General features: G+C 43.1%; 1 protein-coding gene across 2 annotated transcripts; it reads left to right on the top strand.

Moving 5' to 3' along the window:
• Nucleotides 1–7,080: 7,080 nt before the first annotated feature.
• On the top strand, nucleotides 7,081–17,116 carry LOC133402748 (LIM domain only protein 3-like). Of its 2 annotated transcripts, none has more exons than XM_061676822.1 (5): nucleotides 7,081–7,368; nucleotides 8,521–8,734; nucleotides 14,715–14,840; nucleotides 15,704–15,813; nucleotides 16,644–17,116. In XM_061676822.1, exons 1-4 carry the CDS (start codon nucleotides 7,089–7,091, stop codon nucleotides 15,807–15,809), a joined length of 726 nt encoding a protein of 241 aa, XP_061532806.1. In that variant the 5' UTR covers nucleotides 7,081–7,088; the 3' UTR covers nucleotides 15,810–15,813; nucleotides 16,644–17,116. The 2 variants fall into 2 exon arrangements, with proteins under 2 accessions (XP_061532806.1, XP_061532807.1); XM_061676823.1 differs by lacking the exon at nucleotides 7,081–7,368 and adding an exon at nucleotides 8,320–8,352.
• Nucleotides 17,117–17,914: the final 798 nt, after the last annotated feature.

The following is a 17,914-nucleotide window of genomic DNA, read 5'->3' as shown; positions in this document are numbered from 1 at the left end:
GTTATTAATTGAATAACAATACATTTTATACAATTAAATGATTTGATGCATTATAATTTTCAAATAAAATGCTTTACAAATGAGATTAATAATAAATCAATTAAATCAAAATAAGTATTATAAAAACATTTTTTCAAACTAATACTTCATTTTTATCAAATTAACATTTATTACAACATTTCGTAATAAATGAGAATACAATTTCTTTTCTAAAAACAATTCAATGCATTTTTATCAAATTAACATTTATTACAACATTTCGTAATAAATAAGAATACAATTTATTTTCTAAAAACAATTAAATGCATTGGAAACATCCTCTCGGAAAAACACATCAGAGATCTGCCCACGTGCCATTTGATTGACAATTTCTGGGACAGGCCGCTGCACAAAACAAAATGTGATTAAAAAAACACACATTTAATGCAAAACTTTCACCTCTTTATCCCCCTAGTTTCTCTATAATACTATACTGGTGTTTTTAATTTCAGTCCCTTCATGTTTCTTCCCCTTGAGCTTGAAGTTTTTCCTCCAGACATGATGGAGACGGCGCCTCCAAGCGTGGCCTTGAAGCTTCAGGTCAGTGCTCTTATTTGGCCCCCGTGAGGAGGAGGAATTGCTTTTGGCTCCGCTGAGGACAAGCTTGCCGACCACGGGGGATTGGATGGTTGGCGGGACACGGAGCCAGCCAATCAGGAGGGCCATCGATCAGTTCCCCTTAATCTCACAGCTGGTGAGCACATCCTCCGTCGAGCCAATCTCACAATTCTGCAGCGCCGACAGCAAATTGGACGACTTCCAAAAGACAGGAATCGCCATCGAAATGGATGTGGCCAAATCAAGATGGTAGCAGCATCGCCTCTCTGTCCGTAACAAAATATTAATTTCTTTTGAAAATTCAGGCCCTGATGCCTGTTTAACATGGCAACATGGATTTAAGTAGACACATCTATCATGAGTAGATCCACAAGAAAGTCTCAAGAAACCATGCAAAAAAAGATACAGGAAGTCTGCCATTTTGGTTGATGCAGATATTTTACCAACTCATCCAAGAGATTCTGTCCAATTAGAACTACATTTGAAGCATGTATACGAGACAGATGAATGACACAAATTTGCAAAAGAGTGAAGTTTTTCTCATTGCGTGTGGGATGACCTTGAAAGCGAATTTTGATGACGTAATTTTTTCAGTAGCACACCTCGGAATGTTAAGAAAATTCACCCACCAAAGCCAGTTTCACTTAGCAACATGAAATTTGGTTTGCATGTCTATCACAAGTAAGTCTCAAGAAACCATATTCGAAAAAGACCTAGAGAGCCTGCCATTTTTGTTTGAACTGCCCATTTTAGGGTAAATTTCCAGGGATTTTTCAAAACATGTCTTAGACATTTTGTTGGATTGTTACCAACTTTGAAGCATATATGCTAGACAGATGGCCGACGCTAACTTGCAAAACATTTAAGTTTTCATCATTTGGTGTGGGAGTAGCATGGAAGTAAAGTTTGATGATTCAAGATTGGCTCAGTAACGTACCCCGGAATTTGGGGAAAACTCAGCCCGCAAAGCCAGTTTCACTTTGCGACATAATATTTGGTAGGCATTTCCATCATAAGTAGACACACAAAAATTTATCAAGAAGCCAAGCACAAAGAGACATCGGAAGTATGCCATTTTCGTTTGAAGCAGCCATTTTAGTCAAAATGTTTTGGGTGTCCCTCAAAGACTTACTCGTCCAAAGAGATTCTGTCTGATTGGTACCAAAGTTGAAGCACATATACTAGACAGGTGAATGACACTAAATCCCGAAACATTTTAGTTTTTGTCATTTCTTGTGTGTGTACCATGGTGGCAAAGTTTGATAACTCGCTATTGGCTCAATAGTCATGCACCCCAGAATTTTGTGAAAATTCAGCCCTCAAAGCTTGGTTAGCATGTCTACCAAGAGTAGAAACAAAAAAGTCAAAAAAGCCATGCCAGAAAAAACACATAGGATCATTTTCCAGGGATCCTCCAAAACCAAACTTCTAGATATTTTGTTGTATTTTCAACAAATTTGAAGCACGTATTCTAGATAGATGGGTGATATTAAAAAGTGAGAATTTGCATGGCGGGGAAGATTGATGATGCCACATGTCAGAGCAACCCTTTGCACTTCCTGTAGATGCAATGTGTTCTAGAAGTCTGGAAATGAAGGAGTGGGGGTGGGTGGGTGGGTCGACATTGATTCATAGTGTGACAAAAACAGCTGTGTGGTACACACACAGGCAGCTGCTGTGAGGTGAGCTCACTAAACATCATCTATATTTGTCTTTGCCCTTTGTTTTCCCCTCACAGAGGACACAAGCAGATGGCCAAAAAGCTTTTTCTATTTCCACTGGCTGCTAATTAGTACTCTAACCTCAGCTCACCTTTAATGTCAGCCACAGACAGCTCTTAGCGCAATTAGCCTAATAGCGCCCCCGCGTCTGTGTATAGGCCGCCACGTTAAGCCGGGGCCGCCGCCGTATTGGCACTGGTGGGAAGTGACGAAGTACAAATACTTTATTACTGTACTTAATTAGCTTTTTCAGAGATAGAGAGAAGTCAATCTTGATTGATTGAGAGCTTGGGGTCTTTCTTATAAGGAGGATGATACAGTGATTCTCCTTTTATCAGTTTTTTTTTTACAGTGGTGCTTTGAGATACGAGTGCCTTGACTGAAGATTTTTTTCAAGATATGGGCTGTCACTTGACCATTTTTTTTGTCATGTATTTTGCTCACATTTTCTGTTTGAAGGTCACGTGGAGGACATATGATACTACTATGTGTTTTTATACAGTAAAATGCTGTAGAATGTAATTTTTCTTATGAAAATAAACGTAAAACAAATAAGGATGTCCTGATCTGTTAAAAAAATCGGGGTCAATCACATGATTTTCAGCTGATTGAGATCCGGTGAAAAAGATCGTTTTTATTCATTTTCTAACATTTTAAATACAACAAAGTGACAAAATAATCCTAAGGCACAAAGATCTTGCCAAATGGAACAGTAATAGCTTCGTTTTATATTAAACAATCAAACTTTTCAGGGTATTTTAGTAACACACACACACGCAGACACACGCGCGCACACACACGCACGCACAGTCTCTGGCCACCCTGAGCGTGCTTTAAACTGTTTAATGTCACCCCAAGTGTAGTTTACTGTTAAAGTAATGACACACTTTGCATATTTAAATACAAGACATATATGATCGTTTTAGAAATCGCCATCTTAATACTAATAGACAATGGAATGCCCCATTGACGGGCTAGCTAGAATAACATTAGATCACTGGTAGGATTTACCGTCAAATAACGAATATTTATCCACAAACTCCGTAGTAACACATACAGACGGGTAATATAACAATACTCACAGGCATATATTCTTCCTAGTCTGTGAAAAAGGAGTTAATTTATGTGTTAGCGTGAAGTTCTTCTTCTCTTTTTTTAAATGCAAAGGTGTTGCTCCTTGTATGCATCACACACTGCCCCTAAGTGGCCAAGACGCGCACAGCAGGAACAGAAGGTACAGTCATTTTTCCCCCCCAACTGTCTGAACTCAGACGTGTTTTAGGTCAATTGAGATTACCAAAAATATTTCCATTTGCTAAATATATTTTTATTTCATTTTTTAAATATTATTACTTTACTTGTTACTAATGTACTTTTTGGATGTTCTTTTAAATATTAAAAGTTGAGTTTTGAAGTTATATATATCGGATCGGGATTCGGTATCGGCAGATACTTAAAATCAAACACTCGGACTCGGACTTTGGTGTAAAAAAAATGTGATCAGGACATCCCTGTTTAAAAAATGAATTTTGAGTTGTTTTCTTGGATTGGAATGGATTAATTGCATTTCCATTCATTTCAGTGAAAGATTAAAGTGTTTTGAGATACGCGTGTGGTCACGGAACGAATTAAACTCTCCATCTCTTCTGTTTAAAAAATATATATATATTTCAGTGTTTAACATCAACACCACAAGTACAGCAGTATACATGGATATAATGGCAAAGTAAAGTGGCAATGTAAAGCAAAATAAAGAAAAAAATATTTTACTTTACTTAAGTACGGAGTCCTCTTGCCACCTCTGTGTGTTGGCTTGCATTCATGCACTTCAAATAATGACGCGGCATCCATTTGTCACAGCCGGCGTGATTACCGGGAGAAACTATTTAATTAGGCACATTAATAATGGAGCTAATTAGCTCCCGTGTGGGCCGCAAATGATGATGGGGGGCGGGGGTGGGGGGGTGGACGGGAGCTCGGCTTGCATCTCATCAGCTGATTAATTAGCGCGCCGATGGTTGAGCGCCTTGACGGCCTACATGCGATCAGATGAGAGGCCGCATAATGAGAGTACAGTGGGTCGATGGTGCTGGTTAATTAGTCCGACCTGATCCGGGGGCCATGTTGTTTACGCCACGGCGTCTAATGAGCTCGACCGAGAGGCTGCATGGCATTCATCTGACGTGAAAATCATTGTCATGTTCCAATAATCTATCTGCAGGGGCTAATAATGCGCTCTAAGGTAATGATAAGTAATGACCTCAGCACAGTTTGTCCTATTTAGAGTCTAGACTCATGAATAAAACGATCCAAAGCACGCCTGCGAATCCCAAGGCTGTTAGGCAATTGATGTTGCTTTATTTAATAAGGTTATGTAGATTTGATATGAAGTGCAGCAGTATCCCATCACATCCAGGAGATGACACTGTGTTGAAAAAAGCTTGCTACTAACCTCGTTCTTACAGGTTAACGATTCAATTTACCTGTACTTTCTCAAGTTGCCAAGAAAACAACATAGTGGGCGTGCCTGGCAGATGTCCACTTTTTTTGGTGCTGGTGGTCACAGCCCTATGCATTCTGCATGGAAACAAATGACAAAGTGCAAAAAAGGTGATGAGGGAGCCCTAATGCGCACAAAAGAAATGATCCCTTGCGCATGCCAAACAAGCAGCGCTGGTATGCACCAAACATTTCTTTCAAGTCTTACCCAAATGTTTGAAGCCTTTTAACCCACTTCAACACGCCCATATAGTTGGAGCACCCTCTCTTCACTGCACACACCCTCAAAAAAAACAAACAAACAAAAAACACAACCCAAAAAACAAATCCTGTTGATAGCCAATGAAGGTATTATGTTAAATCATGCAAACATGATCAAGTGGAATTCATATTTTGATGATTCTCTCAGACAGCTATTGCACTCCTAATCTTGCACATCCCCTAAAGGGCACTCAAGCAAGATCTGATGCACACCAGAGTCCACTTGTTTATTACACTCCATAGATCGCTTGTTTGGTATGCACTAGATCAGTGGCCCATTTCCAAGGCTCTTACAGTGTTTAAACTAAGCACACAAAGCCGCCATCTTAATCGGTGTTTGAGTTAACAACAACTTCATAAAACGTGTCTGTTTCACACAAAAGAACAGCCACACAGAGAAAGACGTCACAAACAAAAGAGCAATAGTTCCGTTTACACTCGTCTGTATTGAGCGACTGCAACTGTGTTCATCGATGAGGCTTGAACAGAATATATATTTTCTTCAAGGAAAATAATGTCTGTTTGGCGGGTACCTGCATTCGCTTGTGTGGTTCACACCAGTTTGGTTGTTTGGAGGGCACCACGGATCACTTGTTTGGGACCATGCAGTATCTGATTGTCCTAACAATCCAACACATCCGAATATGATCTAGTGGAATTCATATTTTAAGGCTTTTAGCAGACCTTTATTACACTCTTAACCGCGCGCACCCCTTGGAGGGCACTCCAGTGAACTCTGGGTTGGATTGTTTGTTGTGGACCAGAGTTTGCTTGTTTGGTGCACATAATTCAAGCAATCCCTGGTGCACTGTACAATATCTGTTTGTTTTAACGAGCCAACAGTTTCATTTTGAAGTCTTTCCCCAAATTTTTTAAGACCTTGCACCGCCTTCAGCATCCCTACAGAGTTGACGCACCCCCTCTCCACTACTTACACCCTTGAAATATACCACAACACTAAACCTGCTGAATCACGCAAACATGATCAAGTGGAGTTCAGATTTTGATGGGGTTTTTCTTCCCCTACCAGATCACTATTCATTCATTCATTCATTCATTTTCCGGACCGCTCCTCCTCACTAGGGTCGCGGGCGTGCTGGAGCCCATCCCAGCTATCTTCGGGCGAGAGGCAGGGTACACCCCGAACTGATCGCCACCCAATCGCAGGCCAGCTCACTATTACACACCTAATCTTGCACACCCCCTGGAGGGCACTCAAAAAAAGAAAATGTGCGCATCGGGATTCGTTTGCTTGGTGCAAAGAAGTAAACATTGGTTTGATTGTGTGGTGCGCACCTGAGGAAATTTGTTTTGCTAGGTGCGCACCACACAAGTACTCCCTGCTGCAAAGAGTACACAAATTCAATGTGCACCATGGTTTGCTTGTGTTTTGTGTTCAGAGTTTGCTTGTTTGGTGCGCACAAAATAAGTGATCCCTGCACAAACTTCAACATCTCAACACAGCTGGCACACCCCCTCACCACTGCAGACACCCTGAAAAAACACACAAAAACAAACAAACAAAGAAGCCTGTTTATAGCATTACAGGAATTGTGTTAAATCATGGTCAAGTGCAGTTCATATTTTGAGCATTCTACCAGACCGCTATTAAAATATTAATCTCGCGCGCACCCTGGAGGACATTTATACACCCCTGGGCGGTACATGCACCTCAGCTGGTTAACAGTATATTCGACTGGTCACTTTTTGCGTGATGCTGTTCACTAACGTGCCGCCAGCAGCCCAACAGTTGATTGTCTGTCAAGCGCGGCGTTGCAGCCAGGGCACCCCGGAGATAATTGCTGTCCTTGGAGTTGAATAAGCTCATTCTAAAGCACCTCAGGCCGCGGCAGTCCTGGTGTGTGACTGCATATTGAATAATTGATTCAGGGAGGGGTGTGTGGGGGTGGCGGTTACTATCAGAGCTGAGCATAATGACTTCATATAATTAGACTGAGAGAGGAAGAGAAGGGGGAGAGAGAGTAGAGTTCTAGAGGGGGTGGAGGATGGATGTATTGCACAAAGCGGCAGCCTCCGCACATGAAGCAGGAATGCTTGAGCACTGACATCAGTTCAGATAAGAGGCAACATTCGGAGGAGAAGGAGGAGGGGAGCCGGTGGTCTCTCCCGCAAAAAACAAATGCCGATGGACGTGTGCCGCTTCTCATCCGACTGAAGCTACTTTTGACGCTCGATAAACTTTTTGGGGGAGAACTGATTGCTTCCCAGGAGACCAGAGTGGAGGTGGTGCGGTGCTTGGAGAGTATGATGGTGCTGGACAAGGAGGACAGTGAGTGATTGTCTCTTTATGATCGTTTCGTGAAAGCTAATGTGGTCACCACTGCAATAGTTGCATGGAAGTTGACTGTATTCATTAGTAAATAAATTGCAGCTTTAAGTGTCTATGCAAGGGGTATGTCTGCAAAGTTTTCTGAGCCGTGATGATCTAAAGGATTTCTTATGCTTTTTGTGATGTTTGTACCAGTAAAGACAAATAGAAAAAGTGTGACGATAATCACAGAAGCAGAAAAACACGTCAAAATTTGTTTGCGTGGCTTTTTCTATGGCATTTTATCTTGGGTGACGTCACTGCAGAAGTATATCAAGTGATGACAAAGAGAAAAACAATGTGACTTCAATTCAGAATCATGGGGAAAACTCTACAAGTTGCATAGTACAAAACTTTTTTTCACAACTTACCTATGGTCACAAGCTGTGGCTCTTGACTGAAAGAACAAGATCGCGGCTTCAAGCAGCGGAAAATAAGAAAATAAGTTTCTTCCGCAGGGTGTCCGGGCTCCCCCTTAAAGATAGGGTGAGAAGCGAGCATCGAGCCCCTGCTCCTCTGCATTGAGAGGAGTCAGATACGGTGGCCCGGGCATCTGGTTAGGATGCCCCCTGGACACTTCGCTGGGGAGGTGTTCCGGGCACGTTCAGGACACACTGAAGAGACTACGTCTCTTGGCTGGCCTGGAACGCCGCTGGATCCCCCCGGAATAGCTGGGGAGAGAGAAGTCTTAGACTTGCCTGCTTGAGCTGCTGCCCCCGCGACCCGACATCGGATAAGGAGAAGAAAATGGATGGATGGATAGATGCAAAGCACAAAACATTGTCGTTTGAACCGCCGTCATGTTATGTCAAATTTCTTATGTTTTGCTTTTTCTTTGGATTTTGTTGTGATGCCACATCAGAAGGGTACCAATTATGGATTATTGTGACTTCGGAAAATGGCACACACGTCTCGTCATGAGTCCTGGCTCCTCAGTGCAATATGGTGAGCTGTTGCTAAAGTACAAGGTAGACGAGGGCCATTCTGTGTCGACCAGTCATTGAAGAGCAGCGTATCTTGCTCCACCTCCTACCCAAACTGCCCTGTACATCCTGCTCGGTGTACCCAAGCTTGCCTAGTGGGGCCCACTCTTTCCTGCCTCCTATTCCACAGGCGTGTCCCTGGTGTCCTTCCAGTCTAGAGAGAAGCCTCGAGGCTGCGCCGGCTGCAACGGGAAGATCAGGGACCGCTTCATGCTGCAGGCGCTGGACTGCTACTGGCACGAGGACTGTCTCAAGTGCGCCTGCTGCGACTGCCGCCTGGGCCGGGTGGGCTCCACCCTCTACACCCGAGCCAACCTCATCCTGTGCCGCCAGGACTACCTCAGGTACCATGTGCAAACAGTACACATGGAAAGTATTCATTGCGCTTCACTTTGTTCTCATTTTGTTATGGAATCAAATGGATGAATTAAATTTTTTTCTGAAACATTGTACACATAACATCCCATAATGACAACGTGATTATTTATTTATTTATTAATTTATTTATTTACCTATAAAACCACAACTAAGAAATGTACATAAATATGTACATAAGCCATGAAGATAAAAATTGAGCTCAGGTGCATCCTGTTTCCACTGATCATCCTTGAGAATGTTTCTATAGCTTATTGCCGTCCACATGTAGTAAATTTGGTTGATTAAATATTATTTGGAAAGGCACACACCTGTCTACAGTCTATAAGGTTCCACAGTTGACAGTGAATGTCAGAGCACAAACCAAGAATGAAGTCAGAGGAATTTGTAATCAAATCGATTCAGAACCAAGACTTTGAGGAGATGACACCAACTCCAGAGCAAGACTTTGAGGAGTCGAGACCAAATTGTCACTTATTTGAGGTCATATCAAGTCCAAGACTGAGGAGTTGACACCAAGTCAAGACCAGGTCTTTAAGATGCCAACACCAAGTAAAGAGCAAGACTTTGAAAATGGGAGACCAAGTCACTGAGTTGAGACCATGAGAAGATCAAGACTTTGAGAGGTCAAGACCAAGTCTTTGAGGATTTGAGACCACGTCAAGAGCAAGACATTTTGAGGAGTTGACACCAAGTCAACACCAGGACTCTAAGGTATCGAGATCAAGTCAAGGGCAAGAGTTTTTGGAGGCGAGACCAAGTCATTAAGAAGTTGAGACCACGCAAGACTTTGTTGGGTTATTATTACGGTGTATGTCAGCACACAAGCCAAGCATGAAGTCAAAGGAGTTATCTATAGAACTCTGAGACAGGATTGTCTCCAGGTACAGATCTGTGGAAGGGTACAGAAAGGTTTCTGAAAGCGATCTGTGCACTGAGGCTCCCCCTCCAACCTGATGGAAATTTAGAGGTGTTTCAAAGAGGGATGGGTGACCCTGCCCAAAGATAGGTGTGCCAACCTTGTGGTCTCTTATTCAAAATGACTTGAGGCTTACAGTCAGGGTCCATGTAGACAAACAAGCATTCACATTCATGGACAATTTAGAGTCTTCAATGAAGCTAACATGCATGTTTTTGGGAGGAAACTAGCATGCCCACAGAAAACCCACACCAACATGGGAGAACATGCAAACTCCACACAGTACGGTCTTGGTCAAGATTCGACTCCTGAAGTTCAGAAAACTGAGGCAGGCAGACTTGCTACCCACTTGACCAAAGTGCTGCCAATCAACATACCGCCTAACCCCTTACCCATATTATCAATCAGTTTCCTTTGGCGTTTGACCTCATTAGGGTTGCAGGTGAGCTGGAGCCTATCCTAGCTGACTTTGGGCGTGAGGCGGGGTACGCCCCGGACCAATCGCAGGGCACATAGGGCACCAAACCACGGGTCCAAACTGCAGCCACCAACATTGCCATCCATCCATCTATCTATAACGTTTGTCCTCATTTGGATTGTGGGTTTACACCATGCTGACTTGAAGCAGGAGGCAGCGTACAACCTGGACTGGCCAATCGCAGGGCAAATAAAGAAAACAAACGGACTGGTCGCCAGTCAATATCAGGGCACATATCAACAAACAACCATTCACATTCACATGCACACCTATGGCAAATGTAGTCTTCAATGAAGCCAACATGCATACGAGCGAAACAGCTCTGAGAAGAGGTGGGAGGGGTGGCGAATGGTTGTTTGTTTCAATGTGCCCTGCGATTGGCTGGCGACCGGTTCGGGGTGTACCCCGGCTCCCGCCCGAAGATAGCTGGGATAAGCTCCAGCACGCCCGCGACCATAGTGAGGATAAGCGTTACAGAAAATGGATGGATGGATGTGTAGAGTGAATAAGTAAAAATATTTTTATAATAGACAAATCAAAAAACATCTTGCATGTTTTTTTTAATATTAGTAATTCATCCATCCATCCATCCATCCATCCATTTTCTACCGCTTATCCGAGGTCGGGTCGCGGGGGGCAGTAGCTTTAGCAGGGACGCCGAGACTTCCCTCTCCCCAGCCACTACATCCATCTTTTCCGGGGGGATCCCGAGGCATTCCCAGGCCAGCCGAAGAATATAGTCTCTCCACCGTGTCCTGGGTGGTCCCCGGGGTCTCCTCCCGGTGGGACGTGCCCGGAACACCTCACCGGGGAGGAGTCCGGGAGGCATCCGAATCAGATGCCCCAGCCACCTCATCTGGCTCCTCTCGATGTGGAGGAGCAGCGGCTCTACTCTGAGATCCTCCCGGATGACCGAGCTTCTCACCCTATCTCTAAGGGACAGCCCGGACACCCTGCGGAGGAAAGGGTTACGGTTAGGTGAGGGTAGGAACGTAGATCGACCGGTAAATCGAGAGCTTTGCCTTTCGGCTTAGCTCTTACTTCACCACAATGGACCGATACAAAGTCCCCATCACTGCAGACGCTACACCGATCCGCCTGTCGATCTCCTGTTCCATTCTTCCCTCACTCGTGAACAAGACCCCAAGATACTTGAACTCCTCCACTTGGGGCAGGATCACATCCCCGACCTGGAGAGGGCACGCCACCCTTTTCCGACGGAGGACTATGATCTCAGATTTGGAGGTGCTGATTCTGATTCCAGCCCCTTCACACTCGGCTGTGAACCGCTCCAGCGAGAGTTGGAGATCACGGCCTGATGAAGTCAACAGAACTACATCATCTGCAAAAAGCAGAGATGCAATACTGAGGCCACCAAACCGGACCCCTCTACACCTCGGCTGCGCCTTTAAATTCTGTCCATAAAAGTTATGAACAGAATCGGTGAGAAAGGCCAGCCTTAGCGGAGTCCAACCCTCACCGGAAACGAGTCCGACTGCGAGTCCGCGCATATGCGGACCAAACTCTGACTCCGGTCGTACAGGGACCGAACAGCCCGTATCAGAGGGGCTGTTCGGTCCCTGCCGTGGGTGTAGCGCTGCTCCACTGTTCCATGGCCAGGACGAAAACCACACTGCTCCTCCTGAAGCCGAGATTCGACTTCCCGACTCACCCTCCTCTCCAGCACCCTTGAACAGACCTTACCAGGGAGGTCAAGGAGTGTGATCCCCCTGTAGTTGGAACACACCCTCGGTCCCCCTTCTTAAAAAGGGGGACCACCACCCCAGTCTGCCAATCCAGAGACACTGTCCCCGATGTCCAAGCGATGCTGCAGAGGTGTGTCAACCTGGACAGCCCCACAACATTCAGAGCCTTTAGGAACTCCGGGCGAATCTCATCCACCCCCGTGGCCTTGCCACCGAGGAGCTTTTTAACCACCTCGGTGACCTCAACACCAGAGATAGGAGAGCCCGCCTCAGAGACCCCAGACTCTGCTTCCTCATGGGAATGGCGTTCAGCAGTTAGTTAGTAATTCATTTTGCACATAATTTTACATTATTGTTGGTAATAAATTAATTTCAGCAACCAAAAATTTGAAGAGCTGCTTGAGAGCCGAAAGAGCCATAGCTTTTTTAGTGAGCCGAGCCAAAAGAGCCGGTTTTCTATCAAGAAATCCCATCACTATTAATCTTTTTTTTTTTTAAACTGACGCAAGCACCCATATTCGAATGCAAAACCTCTCGACTGTGAGGCAGATGCACTAACCATTTGATCACTGTGCTGCCTCGTCCAAAAACAACAAAGTACATTTTCTCACTGTTTTGGAACCTACAAAATAGTCCTTTACCCCCTATTTTAGAAGCATAAAACCATCATAATCATCATAGCACGCGTTGCACTATCTATTATGGGATCGTGGTTGTTGCCCGGACGACTCCGCTGAGACTTCTTTGGGGAAATAACGAGCTCAGCGGTCAGCTGCACACCTCCTGATTCGTCAAGCTCATGTGCTGTCGGGCCTGGCGCGCACTCCATCTGGATTTGCTGGCCGCTAAGTCGCTCATTAGCCGCGCGCCGCACTTCGCCCGGCAAAAAGCCCCCTTTGACGGTTAAATTGGCTCCGTCGCCTCCTGCTTTCCTCGTCATGGGCCCGGCCCAGAGCCCTTTGAAGAGCAGGATTAGAACCATGTGATTTGTTTTAATTGGGCCATTAGCGGAGAATTAGCATTGAGCCGCGTAGCCTTGTTAAAAAGGAGCAGAGGGAACAGAGCCCACCAGGTGCCTGCTGCTCGTTAGATGAGAACATGGCGGTCGTCGCCGCTCTTTTTGTTCCCGAGATTGGATGCTCGCTCGTTGACCTTCTGCGGCATGCTGGGACTCCACGAGATGGAGGCTTATCTTCACGTGTGGAGTTCATGTGTGTAATCGGCGGTGGTGACGCCACTAATGAGTCACCACAATAGAATTGGAAACTATAGTAGATACCGTAATAATGATGGCCTACTTCTGTCTTCCTTGCAGTTCAAAGCTTGTCAGATAAACAAGTTGTGGTTTGGAGTTTAATAGGTCCAGTGTAATAAGCAAAGTTTTTATGCAAAACGAGGAAGAATGTATTAAGGGGGTTTGGGTTGTGGTTACAGTTAAAGATTACAGCAAACCGGTTGGGTTTATGGTTAAGGGTTAGAGTTCGAGCCTAGGTTTATGGTTAAGCGTTACAATTAAAGGTTACCTTAAAGTTTAGGGGGTTCCAGTTTTGGTTACGGATTACAGTGACTGTTTACAGTTATGGGTCACGGTTAAGAATTAGCGTTTGGGTTAAGGTTACAGTGAAAGGGTTATGGTTTAAGGGTTAGGTTTACGGATTATGGGTAAGGGTCAGGGATTTGGGTTGTGGTTATAGGTTAGGGTTAACGGTTACAGTTAAGGATGAAAGTCAAGGAAGAGAGTTGGGATTATGGTTAAAGGTCAGCATTAAAGTCAAGGTTTAAGGGTTGAGAATGAGATTATGTTTATAGGTTAAGGCAGTGATCGTCAAAGTGCGGTATGAGTACCACAAGTCGTACGTGGGCTTCCTCTAGTGGTACTGTACGTCACAGAATAATTCAATCAAATACAAATAAAATGTACAACACTCAAAACATGCAATACAACTAAACATTACGATCACGGTTGTAGCTATGCATACATCCTGTTTGCATTTTTTTAATCCAGTACACTACAGTTTAGTTGTCTTTAACTTTTAAATTCAATAAATTACATTTGCATTCAATCTTTAAGAACTGTTTGTTTTTAAATATTCATTTGAGTACAATTTATTCAACTATTATGTGCAATTCCTTTGAATTGAATCATTGTTTATGTACACTTTTTTTCTTTTCCTATATTTAAGCCCAGTGTTAATGTTCAACGCGTGCATAATGATACAATGGCTTACTATAATAAATCTACATTTTTAGGAATAAAACCCCTGCCTCATTTTAAGGACCACTTTTTTTATGGTGGTACTGAAGCATTTTTTGAAGTGGCATTTAGGGTGAGGAATTAGGGAATTAGGGGTTCAGGTTATGGTTAAATGTTACAGTTAAGGGTTAGTGGTTAAGATTATGTTCAAGGGTTATGGCTAAGGGTTAGGGTTATGTTATGTTAACGGAAATCATTATCGGCTACGGTTAAGGGTTGGGGCTTCGGGTAACGGGTAAAGTTTAGGGTTAAGGGTTAGGGTTACAGATAAATGTTACGGTTAATCATTCACTGCCAGCCCTCCCAATTCACATGGATGTTTGGATTCTACACCCGTCAATGGCAGTGAATGAGTATTAAGTGTTACAGTTAAGGGTTAAGATGAATATCATATTTAATCATATCTTTCTGCCATGTCCCCTGCTTATGGGGACAAAAAAATCACTCCCTCAAATAAACTCCCTTTCCCACAAAAATAAATCTTCAATTCTCGGTTTATGTAGTGTGGATGAGGTCTATGATGGTCTGTGTCTGCGCTGTTCTGAGTGTGCGACTGACTTGGAGGTGTTGTCACGGTGCTGTTCCCGTTCAGGCTGTTCGGCGTGACGGGGAAATGTGCCGCCTGCACTAAGCTGATCCCCGCATTTGAGATGGTGATGAGGGCGCGGGACAACGTTTACCACCTGGATTGTTTCGCCTGCCAGCTCTGCCGACAGAGGTAAGATTAGCGTGGCAGTTAGCATAGCCATTAGCGTAGCAGTCAGCGTAGCCAATTGCACTTGTGGGAGTTGCGTTGGGAGCTGCACTGGAAAAAAAGTCCTTTGAATTGACTTAATTCGAACATGTACATCGGTTGAACATGATTACAATGTGGTAAACCGAGGTGTATTATTGCATTTTGTTTTATTTTCAAGGAGGAGAGGGGGAAATTACGTCAGTTTACCACATTTTAATCATGTGCAACTGACAGTACTTTGATTTTCAGTGGGGTTAAAAACCTTGTACAGTACGTCTGTATTCAGGCCGTTGTCACGTACAATTAAGTCACCAATTAGCATTGTTAGCATAGCGTAGATACTGAGTGTGAAATGGTCGTCTGGGAGGCCATCATTCCCTATTTTGATGTTATGCAAGTACTGGGTGATATGGCGGTAAAATAAAAATCAATACATTTCCCCCCCTTGCTTATGGAAAAAGCAAACGACAGTGACATTATTTAAAAAAGGTTTTGCTTTTTGTTTTTTTTCTCCTTTTTGGATTTTGATTTGTTTCTCGAGATACCAAACAAGCTTTGACACTTCTTTTTTCTAGCGTTAACTTGGATCAACTTCCACAGAAATGTGAAAATGTTTCCGCTTATGTCGTCTGTTTCTTAGCGAGAACTGAAATCGCTATCAGTTTTTATAAAAATAGGCTCAAGAAAGTCGGAAAAGTTATCAACACTGGCTGCGCTTTTGTAAACTAGCTCAACTCCGTTTGCAGCCATATTGTAAGTGTAAGCAGCGCACATCAGTGGGGATGCACTTTGAACTATGGAACCCACTAAAAATCATCCTGAGCAATACATTTCTCCCCGTGCAGGTTTTGCGTGGGCGACCGCTTCTTCCTGAAGAACAACATGATCCTGTGTCAGCTGGACTACGAAGGCGGCCATCTTAACGACGCGGCAGAGAGGCTGTCGCAGTGACGGGGTAACCAAAATAAACAGGCCACATTTTGCTTTTTCTTTGTCTTTTTTTTGGAGGGGGCGTGGGTGGCACACACTCATTCCGAAATAATGGGCAGGCATAACAGAAGATATAACAATCACTACATAGCATGCAAACACTTTCCCACATAATGAACAGTGGTCAGGACATACTGTAAGTAATATGACTAAAAAAAACATCCATCCATCCATTTTCTTTTACCGCTTCTCCTCACTAGGGTCGCGGGCTGCTGGAGCCTATCCCAGCTATCTTCGGGCGGGAGGCGGGGTACACCCTGAACCGGTCGCCAGCCAATCGCAGGGCACAGAGAAACAAACAACCATTCGCTCTCACATTCACACCTATGGGCAATTTGGAGTCTTCAATCAACCTACCACGCACGGTTTTGGGATGTGGGAGGAAACCGGTGTGCCCGGAGAAAACCCACCCAGGCACAGGGAGAACATGCAAACTCCACACAGACGGGGCCGGGATTTGAACCCCGGTCCACCATAACTGTGAGGCAGATGTGCTAACCAGTGATAAAAGTATCAATTACAACAAATCAGTTATATGTACATAAAAAGCCTATAGCTGTCTAAATCTGTTAGTGAGCACTTCTCCTTTGCCGAAATAATCCATCCACCTCACTAGCTGGGCATATTAAAATGCTAATCAGAAAGCATGATCATTGCATGGGTGTGCTTTAGGGTGCCCACAATAAAAGGCTACTCTGAAATGTGCACTTCTACTTTGCCCAACCCTGATTTAGTGAATTGTTTATAAGTGTAAAAGGCTTCTTATATTCAAGCTGTCTTTCTTGCTTATTTCAGGTGAAGAAAAGGACCAATGAAAAGCATTTTGGACCTTCTCCAGCGCGTTGTCGAACTTTTTGGAGGTGAAAATTGTCAAGTGACGAAGTCAACACACGAACACAAACTAAAGATGAACTAAATGAGCAAGCACTTAAAGGATGGATGCCCAGCTTCAAGAGTCCAGTGTGGACACGTTAACAAGTCCTCCTCTAATACTTCATGTGATTTAAAAATTATTTTTTTTTTTTTTAAAGAAATATAACTTTGTTTAATGGTTAACTTCACCTATCTGGCACGCCAGGAGTGCCAACACAAACGAACCGAGGACAATCAATTTATTCCTCATTGCCACCAAAGACGGTTTCATGTGTCCTTTTTTATTTGGTTTTCTTCTCCACTGAATGAACTTTATCAGAATAGTATAGCCAATAAATAATAAGTATAATGTAGTCATTATATCTCATTTGTGCATCACATGTACACAAAACAAACTGTAACGTTTCCATGTTAAAAAAGAACAAGAGGCTGTTTTATTCTTATAAAACGGTGAGTCCATTAAACTTTATTTGGGGATTAAAACAAAAAGGTGACATCACTTGAGTTAAGTAATAAGACAGAGCAAGATTGCAATAACTTGAGGTGACTGAAGACCTCCACCAAGGCCAGGTCATCCTAATTTGAACCAGCATCAAATTGCATCAATGAAAAAAACTAAACAAATATAATTAATAACTAATATATCAAATATGGATATTTTATTCAAATCAATACAAATATTTAAAACGCCCTTGCAATCAAATTAAATGAATGAATGCCTAAACAATGAATAAGAACCCTGAAAGTGTTTCTCTCCACCAAACTCACACTAGAATATTATCATTTTTTCTTAAAATTGAATAATAACAATGAGGGATTATCCTGGAACTGTAGCCACACTGAATCCAGACCAGGATATTATAATTTTAAATAAAATAATAAAGGAATAATCTAGACCCACAACTTCCTCACTACCTCACGACACCAAATCATCACCAGAATTGTTTTATTTTTTATTTGAATGAAATAAAAATGAATGAATAATACACAACACTAACCAGACTCACATCAGAATATAAATATATTGTATCCACGTAAAATAAAATAAAAATGTATGACAATCCTGGAACTATAGCAAACAAAATGAATTATAAATAAATGAGTAAAGACCATTAGTTATAACAATCCTAAAATCATAACATTATCTATTGTAATATATATATATATATATATATATATATAATAAATCACAC

This window comes from Phycodurus eques, chromosome 5 (assembly GCF_024500275.1).
Source record: "Phycodurus eques isolate BA_2022a chromosome 5, UOR_Pequ_1.1, whole genome shotgun sequence".
NCBI lineage: Eukaryota > Metazoa > Chordata > Actinopteri > Syngnathiformes > Syngnathidae > Phycodurus > Phycodurus eques.
Note: the sequence above shows the minus strand (reverse complement) of the source record. Positions and strands in the feature narration are given on the sequence as shown.